The 14,608-nt window shown below is 41.9% G+C and overlaps 2 protein-coding genes across 2 annotated transcripts; both read right to left on the reverse strand.

Moving 5' to 3' along the window:
- Positions 1-229: 229 nt before the first annotated feature.
- Positions 230-4,713, reverse strand: LOC114513052 (olfactory receptor 8S1-like). Its single transcript, XM_028532155.2, has 3 exons — positions 4,556-4,713; positions 2,594-3,601; positions 230-591 (listed from the first exon to the last, which is right to left on the reverse strand). Exons 2-3 carry the CDS (start codon positions 3,364-3,366, stop codon positions 429-431), a joined length of 936 nt encoding a protein of 311 aa, XP_028387956.1. The 5' UTR covers positions 3,367-3,601; positions 4,556-4,713; the 3' UTR covers positions 230-428.
- Positions 4,714-12,947: 8,234 nt separating this feature from the next.
- On the reverse strand, positions 12,948-13,880 carry LOC114513053 (olfactory receptor 8S1-like). The gene has a single exon (XM_028532157.1). The coding sequence runs from the start codon at positions 13,878-13,880 to the stop codon at positions 12,948-12,950; it is 933 nt and encodes a 310-aa protein (XP_028387958.1).
- Between the last annotated feature and the right edge of the window lie 728 nt (positions 13,881-14,608).

Here is a 14,608-nt window from a genome sequence, read left to right on the forward strand (position 1 = left end):
AGATCTTCCCAGGAATATTTGGGAAGGGAACACAGGAGAAATTGGGTCTCACAGTACCAAGATGGGGCTCTCCCAGAATGCAGTGGAATATTTGCTAGTGGTCAGATAGTTGGATTACACTTTGTACATAGACTGAAGTCAAAGAGTGAGGAAGAGGCAGAAAGAGGAAAAGTAGAAAGGACAAGAAATGAGCAATTGTTGTAGAAATGGCTAGCAAGCCTGTAATGACTTTCCTGTGTGGTGACTGGACCCATGGCGGATGGATGTGATCTGGTCTATGGAAGCTTCCCCATCTCACTTGACTGGGGTCAGAAGAACTAAGGCTTCTGTTTTGGAAAGAGTGAGTGGTGAAATAGCTGCATGGTGATAGCTCTTCTCACCTCTTCCTTCCTGTTACGTTTCCTCCTGGTGAGACAGTGGAGGCTGGGTCAGAAGGTCAGCCTGGACTTCCTGGCCAGCACCCTTTTCAGAGCTGCCTTCACCTCTTGATTCTTCAGACTGTAGATGAGGGGGTTTAACAGAGGTGTCACCACACTGTACTGCATGGAGAGCACTTGCTCCAGGACTGAGCCAGATGGTGGAGTCATATACCTGGAAAGTAATTTCACAAGGGCATAAACTAGATTCAGGACAATGGCCACAGCCCTGTTGGCAGCTGCTGCCCACCCTATCCTGGACAATCTGCAAAAGGGTCCTCAGGGCTGGGCCAACTATCACTGGTAGCAGCAAGTAGAAATGACTGTATGATCAGTGAGGAGTCAAGCATTTCTGCCTTTAAATGCCACCAAACATGAATGATCCTATGGAGAACATTATAGGCACTGCTCTGGGGAAAAGTTAGTTCTTTGGCAGATTATGTGCTGCAGGTTTGAGCAGATCTAATAATAATTCCATGTAATTCCCTAATACTTCATACTCTTCAAAACATCTTTCTGTATTAGCTGTGAATAATATAAGGAACTTTTATCTTCTTTTCCTTATGTATTCAACTATGTCTCCTCAACCTGTGACCATTGTACCTGGCAAAACTGCATGCTTACTTCAATAAAGTTCTCATTGTTCCCAACATTCCAAAGTAACCATAGCACATTACTTTTAGAATGCTTGGTGGAACAAACATTTATTTTTAGGTACATTTTCTCTGGTTTAAAAAAGAAGCCATGCTTGGTAAATGATGTGAAGGATAAAAATGTGTTAAGTACAATCTATCAATCCAAAATAATAAGGCTAAAATTTTGGATGTGTCGTGTTAAATGCCACTGGCAGTATTTCCCAAAGAAGGATTACTTTTTTTTTTAAAGCAATGGTACCATCATCATTGAAATGTTCTTTGTGGGTTCTGGTGTGCTTGGTTGAAAAAGATATTTGTTTTATTATGCTTTTTCATCATCTAATTTCTTTCTCCCAATATTTCTGTGAGGTAGGTAGGAGAAAGCTTAGTGTCCCCCAATGGCATATGAGGAAACCAAGACAGAGAGATGAGGACATTTGTTCACAGGCACAGATGAGCTCTCCTAGACCATTCTTTACCATCCTTTTCCACCCCTGGTTTTGCTCCAAGTCACAAGCATGTGACAAAAACATGGAACAATTTGTGCAAATCCACCTCCATTTTACTTCAGAGAGCACAGACCATAATCATTGTGTCTCCTGGTAAGCGAAGACTCATCAGCTGTAGCTGTTTATATTTGAGGGAAGCATGGTAGAGAAGAGCATGAGGTTTGAAGTCAATGACACTTGTTTTAAATTATGGCTGCATTACTAGCTTGTTCTGGGACCTTCAAGAAATTCCCTGTTACTCCTGAAACTCAGGTTCCTTACCTGAAAGTGGCATTAATATTTCTCTTGTAGCATGATACATGCTAATTACAACTAAGATACAACTAAGATTGAACATGTAAAGCAGCTTGTGTCTTGCAGGTGCCTAATAGGGAGTTATAGCATAAATAGGCTTTGGAGACATCATCTTCCCACAGGAAAGATGGCATCTATTTCAAAGATATGTTTTATTTTTTATGTTGCACTGAATAAAAATCTACTATACTTTAAGCAATATTTCTTAATTTCCTTTATGAGAACGCCTAAATCATAGGTTAATGAAAGTAGGAACATTTTTACGTCTTGTATAAACTCACTTTTTAAAGTAGCCCACCAAGGTCTGAAAATGAAAATGAACTTTTTGTAATTCATGGCTAGTCTACAGCTGAGCCAATACTAGAACTTAGCCTTCTGAATTTCACCTTAAGTATTATCCTGCTACTTTGAAATGTAGACTACAACATATGCTGCTACTTTGCATCACAGACCAAAACCATGCAGATCGAATATTCATATATTGCAATATGATTGCCATTGTACTGATAATCAGTACCTCCAACATGTTAAATAATTAGCACTTTGCAGTGGTTATGTCCATGTAAGAAACATCAAAAGCAATGGAGAATTTTTTGTTTATTCAGCCAAACAATTGTCAGGAAGCAAAATCTCAGTGAATTGAGAAAGATGTTCCAGAGAATGGCAGTTTCTACAGATGAAGGCCACTTAGGGTAAGGAATATCCTATGTTTGGTTTCAGGATGTATACTATGACATACCTGAAAAGTCCTGAACCGTAAAAGATGACGACCACAAGAACATGAGAAGAGCAAGTGTAGAAGATCTTGCTTCGACCTGAGGTAGAGTTGATGCCCAGAGCTGTCATGATGATGTGAGTGTAGGAACCCAGCAATAGGAAAAGGTTGCCAATGCCCAGGACCACCATGGTTGTGAGGATGGCAACATTGCTAATGTAGGTGTCAGAGCAGGCCAATAGGAGCACTGGAGGAAGCTCACAGACAAAACTGCTGATGAGGCTGGGACCACAGAAGTGCTGTTGAGCCAGCAGAAGGGTGTTTACTAGGCCAGTCCCTATTCCTATGACCCAGGATGCTCCCACCAGGCCAATACATACTTTCCTGTTCATAGCCACCATGTACAACAGTGGGTGGCACACAGCCTGGAACCGGTCATAGGCCATGACTGAAAGGAGGCAAGCTTCAGTGGCTCCAGAAAATATGACCAAAGAAATCTGGGTGAAACACTCAAGCAGGGCTATAGTCTTTGACTTGGAAAGAAGGTTCTCTAGCAGTTTAGGCACAATGACTGAGGAATAGAAAGCATCCAGGAAGGACAGGTGGCTCAGGAAAAAGTACATGGGTGTGTGGAGATGGGAATCAGCTCTGATCACCAGCAGCACAAGCAGGTTCTCTGTGAGGGTCAGGAGGTAAATCACCAGGAAGAGTACAAAGAGTATTGCCTGGATCTGAGGGTTGTTGGATAGTCCTAGGAGAACAAATTCAGTGACTGTGGTTATGTTGCCAATTTCCATGGAGCAGTCAAGTTTTCCTTTAGAGGAACATGAATGGAAGAATGCTCAAAAGGGTTCAGTGTCATAACATGGCTGGTGTTGAGGCATTGTGAGTAAAGCTTCATATCCGACCCAGGACAGATCATGCAGCAAAGGCAACCTTGCCATGTGAGACCTCATCAGCCCTTCCCAGCTTAAGGCAGGAACTTATTGGCCAAGGTGGAGAGGTGGGAAGGAAGAGTGCAGATAATCAGACCTAGGAAGGAAAGAGAAAAGAGCAGAGATTATCCAGACAGGAGAAAAAAAGGCCAGGGGTTGGTAACAGATGCCAGAGCACTGAGAAGTGCTGTTCTCCAGCTTCTCTGGTCCCAGAAGGAACTGAGATCAAACCACAGGGGGGCTGACTGGCATGGTGAGTGAGTAGTAGTAAATGTTCAGGCTGACCATCTGGCTGCCAGACCATGATGATTATTTGAATGATTGACAGGGGTATTGTGACACCTGGTGACGGTACAAGACTTTTCTCTGACACTAAATTTGTGAGTTAAAACAACAACAGCAACAACAACAAAAGAAATTCATTAAGAGAAAATGGTCTTGAAGAATCATACAATTTCTAAAGTCTATTTCAACTTAGAAATCCTAAAGATTGCAGAATGATCTTGCTTGGCCATTTGTGGTACTAAATAGAAAAGTTCTCCTCTTCTCTGCCAGCCCAGGCAGAAATGGCACATGGGGGTGCTTGCTGGTTTCATGAAGGTGGGCAGGAAGAAGTCCTCAAAGTAGAAGTAAGTGGCCCACCCAGCCACTGCAGGGCCTTCCCATCCCAGGGTTGTTGTGAATCTGTAATGTCCAGTATTTGCCCTGTAATCTCAGTCCTTGACATGACAGTCCTCAAAGACTGCTTATTCCCTGAGCTGGTACCGAGAGACTCATATAAAACCAAGTCAAACTTGGACCGTTTTCTCCACATTGTGGGGAGGGTAAAAGCCAAAAAATTTTAAAATAAAAAAGTAAAAGATTAAAGAATACCTGGTAAAATGGACAGTATAGGGTTTAGTCTAGGTCAGAGGAAGGCAGAGTGGTCAGCCCTCCCTCCTGGATGGTAAATGAGGACCTAATTTCTATTCTTGGCTGTATATTCACAAGTTCCCAGAGTGGACAGTTTTTGGCAAAGATGGGTTTTAATAAGAAGGCGATTTGTCTTCACCTGGGCTCCCTAGGCCAACAAGAGATGCTGTCAGTGGAATGGTGTCCTGAATGGTATCTGTTCCAACACTGGAGCAAAAGCCACAGATGTGGCTGTGGCTGTGGCTTCCCTGACCTTGTCCTTCCTTTAGGAGACACAAGGATGGAACTTGTGAGCAGGGAAATATCCCTGTAGTCTTTCTGTCCAAAGGGGAGCCTTTTTGACTCTGCTGCCCAAGTAACAATGACTGGAGGGACTTGATCCAGGTAGACCTAGACAGTGAGAGAGGTCCCTGGAGAGGCCCTTAGGCAGAGGGCCTGCTCTGAATCTGAGTGGGCTCTCCAGGGCCACCTCTTCCCTGCTGTATCAGTCTTATTTCAGTGGGTTGCATCATATAAGAAGGGCCCCAGGGTGGCCAATAATTTCTAAAGATAAAAGTACAGAGTTCCAAGGTTTCCTAGGCCCAAAGGTTAGAATTCCCTCCCTGTCTCACAGCCTGCCTCCCACCCCTTTTCTCTTCCTCCCTACCTGTGTTCTTCTCTTCCTTCCCATTTTCTTATGTTTAAATTTATATTTGTGGTTATAAAGATATGATAATGATAAACAACAAAAATAAAAATATATTGAAGATATTTTTAAAATGAAAAAAATTATTAAAGATATTTCCATGATAAAAGAAGAAAATAAAAATACATCATGTCATCCATAATTAATTCTTTCCTTTATTGCCATTCAAATAAAATCCAAATAGATTAAAAACTTTAAAACAAAATTTTAATTGTTGTAGAAACTTTTTATTATAGACAACTTTAAGGATATACAGAAGTAGAAAGTGTGTGTAAGTGGTGTGTATTTTCCGGACATCACATTGTCATTCAATTATCCATGTAAGTCCCCAAAGAATCTACCTGCAACATCAAGAGGCAGGGAGTCATACCATTAAACACAACTGGAGTACTAGTTTGACTATTCCAAAGATTTTGCTGTTGATTTGTTCTCTTTCATAGACTACACCATGGAGATCCAAGATTTATATATGTCGCAATATGATAGCCATTGTAGCGATAATCAGTACCTCCAACATGTTAAATAATTAGCATTTTGTAGTGGTTATGTCCACATAAGAAACATCAAAAGCAATAGAGAATTTTTTGAGTTTATTGAGCCAAACTGATGACAATTGCCAGGAAGCAAAATCTCAATGAATTGGGAGAGATGTTCTAGAGAATGGGAGTTTTGCAGCTTATTTTATACATTAGAATAAAAGGAGGTGATGTAAGTATCAGGATGGGCGGGGTAGGACAAAATGGAGGCTGGACTACAATCAAACAAGGTGGCTGAACTACAACCCAGAAGAGATGCCTGATGTCACCAGGGCACGAGGGGAACCACCAATGATATGTTGCTGCTTTGTTCACAAGGGACCAATCCTCAGCTCCCACAGAGAACCAACCCAAAATTAAACCCCGCCATTTATCCTGCTTGAGGCGAATTCTTGGGCCCCCTTTCTCTGGACCAGAGAACCTCACCAGGAAACGCAAACTCCAAAAAGAAGCTTTATACTGCATAACTTTGTGGTTGATTAGCATGTATTCCTCAGCAGAGCCTAAGAAAACCTTTCATTAATGAGGGTAGATTTAGGGGGCAGGAGAAAGCAAGGCAGAGATGGAATAAGAAGCAAAATAGAGAGCCACACACTTTCACATTGGTGGGGAAAGAATGGTTAATAATTCATGCACAGCACTTGAGCTGGTTTGTGGGGACAAGATAACAATGAGGGGCTCTGTGGTCTCCTGCTCTGGTGTCTGTGCTGGTGCCCTGAGGGGTCTAGAGAAGAGAATACTCTGACAGTCCAGAAGTGTGTTGTTTTAGATGCAAAAAGACAGTAGACAGGCTCACTAGAGGCAAAGACTGGCCTTTGGTAAGGAAGCTGTAGGCCTGGGATGTGACTGCCTGCTGTGACCTGCTTTGAGTTAGAAATTTTTGAGTTCAGACTATCCCATGTGATTACTTTTGTTCTCTGAGTTGCTAAGGCCCACCACGCAGGCCTTCTCTGAGCTTGTCAAGTTTAGTATGTGGGTCTCTTTTTCCATCCACAGTTGGAATAGTGAAGTTCTAGTCTCTCAGTAAATTTTGTAACTTTAATAGAATTTTGTTGTCTATATTCAGTGAACTGTGCATTAGAGCTCTTGGACTTATTTACTCATTGCTACAAGTTTTCACCCTTAAACAACATCTGTCCTGTTTCCCCACACCCCATCTGCTGGTAACCACCAATTATTCTCTGTTTTCATGCATTTGCCTTTTTTAGATTCTACATATAAATAGTGATACCATACATTACTTGTCTTTTGCTGACTTATCTCACTTAGCATAACATAGTCAATTTCATCATGTTGTGAGTAGCAGGATGCTTTTCTTTCTCCTGGATAAATAATATTCCATTGCATACCACATTATTAATAGTGTACCACATCTGCTTTACCCATTCTTCTGTTGATGGGCACTTAGGTTATTTCCATCTCTTGGTTGTTGTGCATAATGCTGCAATAACCAAGGGAGCCCATATATCTCTTCCATACCCTGTATTTATTTCCTTTGGGTATAAACCCAGAAGTGGGATAGCTGGGTCATAGGATAGTTTTATTTTTAAGTTTTTGAGGAACCTCCATATTGCTTTCCCTAGTGGCTGAACCAATTTATATTCCCACAACATAAGTGCTCTACACTTGATAACACCTACCAATAATGGCATCACACACCCTTTTGAAGGATAGAAGAACCTGTTATGCTACCTGTAGTTATCACCAATTCCCTCCTTCCCTGACTATATAAAAAGTCTGAGATTGTAACAAAGGGTGAAGGGGGTTAATTTCACTGGTTTAATTGGGACTTTATGTTAGTGGTGAGAACTCATTTAGTTCTCTTTTGATGGAAAAGGAAATATCACTTTCCTTTTGAAGAATCCAAATGAATGGGATGCCAGGAAAAAAAACCCCACAAAAACTGGGGGTGCCTGCAAGCAGAAACAGTAGCTCTCATTTTCCTGTTGGGCTTCTGCTTCAGCAGTAACCTTGCTTACCTTTCCTCTGTGCCTGTCTGAGCCAGGGTGAGAAGAACTGGAAGAGCTGAGAGGGCAGAGAAGGCAGGTGGAAATGCAGCAACCTGCTTATACACTACTTTTCATGAGAAGAATATGTGAATTTTCAAGGGGAGAGACATTGTTTAACTTAGTAGAGAGGAGGCTTTAGACTCTCACAGTTGTCACATCCAATGTGGTTGTTGCGGGAGGATTCCTCTGTAGCAAGAGCCTATACAGTGCTGGCAGGACTGCAGAAGGGGTAGGATACAGGAGAGTCAACAGGAGCCAAGTGTTCTAGGTCAGGGAACTGCAGTGAGAAGGATCAGCAGGATCTTCCAAAGAACTCCCACATCCTTGAATTAGAGCCAATGCTTGTAGAACTGCTGACTAGAAGTCATTATTTTCAGCCATGGGTGCAGAGAACATAAACAAACAATCAACAGTGAGAGGAGTTCTGGCCGAGGTGGAGGCAGAAGTGCTTTGTTTCCTCACACAACCAAAAGAAATATAACGCCAATTTAAAAACGAAAACCAACCAGAACTGCCAGAAAATCAAAACATCATGGATTCTAACAACCAAAGGGTTAAAGAAACATTCATCCAGACTGGTAGGAGGAGCAGAGACTGGCAGCCAGGTGCAGAGGATGCCTAGCAAGGTGGCCCACCATTAGGGAGTAGTGGGGGCTGGCAGAGCAGGTGCTTTCACATTTGTGCACAAATAAGCTGGGAGGAAGAACTGGGGAGTGAGACAGATCATGAAACCCAGGGTTCAGCATGTGAAACTAAAGACTGAGACCCTGTGGCTGTAAATCCTATGGGGTTTGTGAAGTTGGGAGAAACTCCCAGTCTCACAATACAGTCTTTGGTCTCTTGGAGAGGCCCACAGGGTCCTAGAATGAACACAAACCTAAACACCTGGGAATCAGCACCTTAATGGCCACAATGTGTGGGAAGCTAGGGAAGTGACAGAAAGTGGGGTGAGAGCTGAGCAAGTGTCATTGTTCCCTGTTGGACACCTCTCCCATAGACAGTGTCACAATGCAGCAAAGAGGGTTACCCCACCCTGGCCAATACTTAAGGCTGTGCCCCTTACTCTGTAACAGGCACACCAAGACAAAAAAGTGTGATTCAAATGAAAGAAGAGATCAAAGCCCCAGAAAAAAAAATACAACTAAGCCCTGAAGAAATAGCCAATCTATCAGATGCACATTTCAAAACAGTGGTAATCAAGATGCTCACAGAAGTGGGTGAGTATGGTTGCAAAATAAAAGAAAAAGTGAAGGCTATGACCAGTGAACTAACGAAAAATATACAGGGAACCAACAGTGAAGGGGAGAAAACTGGGACTCATCAATGGTTTGGAGCAGAAGAAAGAAATAAACATTCAACTGGAACAGGATGAAGAAATAAGAATACAAAAAATGAGGAGAGGCTGAGGACTCTCCAGTACAACTTTAAACTTTCCAACATGTGAATCACAGGGGTGCCAGAAGGAGAGAGGAAGAGCAAGAAATTGAAACTTATTTGAAAGAATAATGAAGGAGAACTTCCCCAATCTGGCAAAGAAAATAGCCTTGTAAGAAGTCCAGGAAGCTCAAGGAGTCCCAAAGAAGTTGGACCCAAGGAAGCACACACCAGGGCACATTATAATTACATTACCCAAGATTAAAGAGAAGGAGAGAATCTTAAAAGCAGCAAGAGAGAAGGAGACAGATACCTACAAAGGAGTTCCCATCAGACTGTCAGCTGATTTCTCTAAAGAAACCTTGCAGGCAAGCAGGGGCTGGAAAGAAGTATTTAAAGTCATGAAAGGCAAGGGCTTACATCCAAGAGTACTCTATCCAGCAAAGCTATTTAGAATGGAAGGGGAGATAATGTGCTTCCCGGATTAGGTCAAGTTAAAAGAGTTCATCATCACCAAGCCCATAGTATATGAAATGTTAAAGAGACTTACCTAAGAAAAAGAAAATCAAAACTATGAAACGTAAGATGACAAACTCACAACTATCAACAACTGAACCTAAAGCAACAAAAACAAAAGCAAAAATAAACTAAGCAAACAACTAGAACAGGAACAGAATCACAGAAATAGAGATCACATGCAGGGTTCTCAGAGGTGAGGAGTGGGTAGTCATGTTCCCCAGGGGGAGCTGACACCACCTTTGCCCACCAATCAATATGTAACTCCCTCACCCCATTTCTGCCAACTACATGAGTCCCCAAGACAAAGGACTGATACTCTGGCCACCCATGCTCTGGCTGCCCTTTCTTTTTGTCACTCAAGCCTATGCTTTTCAGCCTTCCCTCAGCAAGGTTGGTTCTGTTCCATGAGAGCTTACCACAAAAAAGAAAAAAAAGAAAGAAAAGAGACAGAAAAGGAGAGGGAAGAAGAGGGGAGAACTCTTTAAAATAATTGCTAGATAACTGATTGAGTGACATGGGGAAACACTGCAAATACTTAATAGGGGAATTGTTAAATAAACTATGGCTTTTTGTTCTTGATAAAATATAATACAGACTACAACATTATTGAAAATGCAGAAGTTTTATAAGTAAAATGACAGAGACAAAATTCTTACAAGTTATAGTCCCAGTTATGTGTAAGAATGCACCCTAAAGACATTGGGCATAGAAAAATTGGGCAGAGGTATACCTAAATATTAATAGTGGTTTTTACTGTGTAGTACAACAAGATTTCTGTATTTTTATAATTCCTAATTAAAATATTTAAAGAAAAATATTAATATTTTACATGAATCAATAATACTTATGATTTCAACATAGTGAAAAGTAAAGTAAAAAATAATTTAAACTGCTTAGCAGAATCCAGAAAATATTTTCAGTCTTGAGCTCTGAAAAGGGAAAATAACAAATAGCTGTTTACTTGCTTCATAAATCTATCTATTACAAAAAATGCAAATAAGAGAAAATATCTAAAAGCAGTTATGAGTTCTTATACTCTGTAACTTCAATGAATTAGACATTAAGAGTTAAATATTTGGTAAATACTCCTTCTAAAATGCCATTAAATGGAAAAGGCATGTTGGCTGAAAACTTTTGAAATTTCCCAAGTAGAAAGGAGACCCAAAGGAGGGCACAATATTGGAAGGAGCTGAAAGAGGTCTATCTTGTATGAAATTCTGATATCAGATAACAATAGATATATTGTAAATGTTTTGTTAGTAGAGGTGATTATAAGACAAAATTGCTTTAGCCAAGTTTCCTTAAAAAAGAAAAGAAAAGAATACAAAACAAAGAACAAAACCTTAGGTGAATTAGCTGGATCACTGAAAGAGCCAGGGCAGGGTCTGCAGAGGGCCGTGCCCTGGTGGGAACATGAACACCCCAAGTGAGAGGGTACAGAAAAGGAACAGGGGGCCTTAGCAGTCTCTTTCTGAAGGCTGCCTGGTGATTTCCAAAGTTTCCCGAGTTTGGAGAACAAATCCACAGGCCTCTTAGAGCCCCAAATTGCACTAGTTTGCCTTTGAGTAGAGTTACAGAAATCACACGTGTCCTTTGCCTGTGTTCCTGTGCTTTCATTGGGGCAGTGAATACCTCAGCTGTAGCTCTGTGGGGTAGGTACAGACCCAGGTTCTCAATTCCTGTCCTCCCAAGGTGTCCCCTTGCTAATCTTCTTTTCTTGTCCAGGAGTGTCACATTTACCAGCTCTATATTCATCCTTGTATTCCTGACTTTACAATGTTTTGGCTGGAGGCTTGAGCAGGACATTGCCTTGAGTCTCTTGCTAATTGTCTTCAGGTTACAGTTAACCATTTGGAGACAGTGGCCTGTTTAAGAAAATACTAATGATAAAGAAAAAGAAGAAGAAGTAGAAGAAGATGAGGAAGGGGAAAGAGGAGGAGGAAAAGGAAGAGGAAAAGAGGAGGAAGAACAGAGGATTGAGGAAGAGGAAGATGAGGATGAGCAGACACCACTGCAGCCATATTCTGATTCTGGCAGGAGCAGCACAGCCCTTCTTCAGCAGTCTGGCATCATCTGCAGTTCCTCTCCTAAATGGTCCTGGCTCTGAAGCCCCCAGCAGCCCAGCAGCCAACTTAGATTCATCAGCTTCAGTCTAGGGTTTGTCTAGCTTCATTCTTTTTTGCTTCCCTGGGACCCCCTCATTACAATAACCCTGTACTTTTTTTAAAGATTTTTATTTATTTATTTTTAGAGAGAGAGGAAGAGAAGGAGAAAGAGAGGGAGAGAAATATCAGTGTGTGGTTGCTTCTTTAGTGCCCTGTACTGCGGACCTGGCCCACAACCTAGGCATATGCCCTGACTGGGAATCAAACTGGCGACCCTTTGGTTCTCAGCCCCTGCTCAATCCAGCCAGGTCTAACAACTTAGTATTAAATGCACCTTCACTTAAGATATTCAGAATAAATAACACTGTGTGTATGGATTTACATTTCGGTTTCTAAGATGGGTTATCAGCAGTTTTATAACGCTGTCTATGATGCTTTGGTAGGTGGCTTCATGCAGTTCTTCTGATTGGTCTTCTTCTCTATGACCATCCTTTTGTCTCTCACGAAACTCCTACCTAGGATCCTCTTCACTCCATGCCTTTCTGTTCTAAACCTCATCACTTTCCCAGAACAAGCTTTACCAGACTTCTTCCTTGCCACCAGAAAAACCTAGAAGGGGAAAGAAGCAGGACTTCTATGCCACCCTAGAAGGAGTGGCATTGGCTCCACTTGCCACATAGCAGATAATGCTTCACAGGGCTTGTGGAAGCTGTCTGTTAGCCTGGACCAGTCCTGGACCAGAGGAAGCTGACTTCCTCTCCCAGACACTTAAGCTGCATCTGCCTTGCCCCTAAGACCCTTTTCAGTCAGAGCTCATCTTAAACCCACCTTCCACTCACTCCTCCATGATTCTCAAGCCTATGTCTTTCTTCCTTCAGAGACCTTGGTTTTTCACTTTGAAGCAAGGCTTTAATTCTAAGTTCATACCCATGCGAATCCAGGTGAGCATTCAGGACATGAACAGTTTTTCCAGTGCTGGGGATTTGGGTAACATTTCACAAACAAAAGGAAAAATATACCTCTGTGTTTGCAGCCAAATGATTTGGATTGAAATAATTGTCTGATATATATTTTTCTGACACTGAGAAAGATGAAACACAAAACAAAGCAAGCAAGTGATTTTCTGCATTTCTGTGTGCATTTGCAAGAAAGGAGGCTTTACAAGATAGCGTGTTATGTCTGGAATTATGAGGGAACAAAGTTTTTCCTTTGTGTCTATTACTTAGGTATCTTGCTGTAATTACGCTGTTTGTCAATCATCCTCTACCTGTTCTCTGCTACCTAGCAGAGAACTTTGTAAACTCTATGAAAGATATAAACTTTTTTGCAACATGCTTTTCAGACCTGGTTTCACTTCTTTGTTCTTGAAGCTATAGACAAGGGGATTTAGTAGGAGAGTGACCACACTGTACTGCATGGAGAAAACCAACTCCCATGGGGAACCTGAGGTGGGCATAAGATAGCGAAGGATGCCTGAACCATAAGGTAAGGTCACTGCAGTGAGGTGGGAGGAGCAGGTGGAGAAGGCCTTGCTTCTGCCTGAGGTGGAGCTGATGCTCAGGATGGTGGAGACAATGTGGGAATAAGGGTAGGAAACCAGGAAGCAGGTCCCAAAGGCATGTAGAAGAGCTGAGCAGAGAAGGACAGCAAAGTTATTGGAGCTGTTGGAACAGGAGAGGGGGAAGAGAGAAGGTATCTCACAAAGGAAGTTGGAGATGACTCGAGTCTCACAGAAGTCTAACTTCCAAGTTAGGAGGGTATTGATGAGAGCATCCAGAAAGGCCAGGCCCCAGGATCCCCCCACCAGCCCCACACACAGCTCATCACTCATCATCTGACCATAGTGTAGAGGGTGGCAGATGGCAGCATAGCGGTCATAGGCCATCACTGCAAGGAGGCAGATCTGTGTTCCCCCAGAGTCAAACACAAAGAAGGCCTGGGTCAAACAGTCCTCTATGGAGATTGTTTTCTTCTCAGACAGGAGGTTCTCTAACATCTTGGGCACCGTGACTGAAGAGTAACAGAGATCCACAAAGGAGAGGTGACTCAAGAAGAAGTACATGGGGGTGTGAAGGTGAGAGCTGGCCCTGATCACCAGGATCAGCAGTAGTTTCCCTGACAGAGTCAGGAGGTAAATTACCAGGAAAAGCACAAAGAATAGGGCCTGGCTGGGATGATCAGCAGGCAGCCCAAGGAGGAGGAACCAAGTCATGGTGCTGTGGTTCCTCAAGACCATTGAAGGATGATACCAGAAAGAAAAGCCTTTGGAAGAAACCAGAAAGAAAGTATCATTAACTGCCTCCTCTAGCAACCCAGGATTTCCACCCATTCTGTGCATGCACACTTTTCCCCTTCAACCTCTCAGTATTGCCACAGTGTCTAATAGCTTTCATGGTGTCCCTTGAAGTATGGCTTTCCCTTTGTCTATAACCTGGCCACAAGCCTTAACTCACTGTGCTCTTTCCAATTGTTGCTCTTCTTTTACAAATAGCTCTAGGGAAATTTAAATGTTTTCTTTTTCATATTTGACCCTTGAATAACTTTGTATCTCCTTAAGCTAAGCCTTTGATTTTGTTCTGTAACATTGTGGTCAAGAGCTAACTTTCTGCAGAATACGTTCTAATCCTTCTTATTTTTCTTAGTTTCAGTCTTTCACTTTCAAGTGAAAACTCTGTAATAGTTTCTTACTACTAAACTATGAACTATGTGTGCTATTTTTGTCATTATTGTCTTTCATACATTTGAAATGTTTAATCTTAAAATCAACTTTGAAACTTTGTGTGTGTGTGTGCTGGAAAGTTGATCTAGGAAGGAAATTGCTAAACCAATTTTTTTTTTAAAAGTAAATTAAAAGATAACACAGGTAAAACAAAACTGAATTGCCCATCAAAAGAAACCATTAAGAGAGAATAGGCAAGCTAGGGCTGGGAAAATATATTAAAAACAGTACACATCTATGTAACA

This window comes from Phyllostomus discolor, chromosome 2, assembly GCF_004126475.2.
Source record: "Phyllostomus discolor isolate MPI-MPIP mPhyDis1 chromosome 2, mPhyDis1.pri.v3, whole genome shotgun sequence".
Lineage (NCBI taxonomy): Eukaryota > Metazoa > Chordata > Mammalia > Chiroptera > Phyllostomidae > Phyllostomus > Phyllostomus discolor.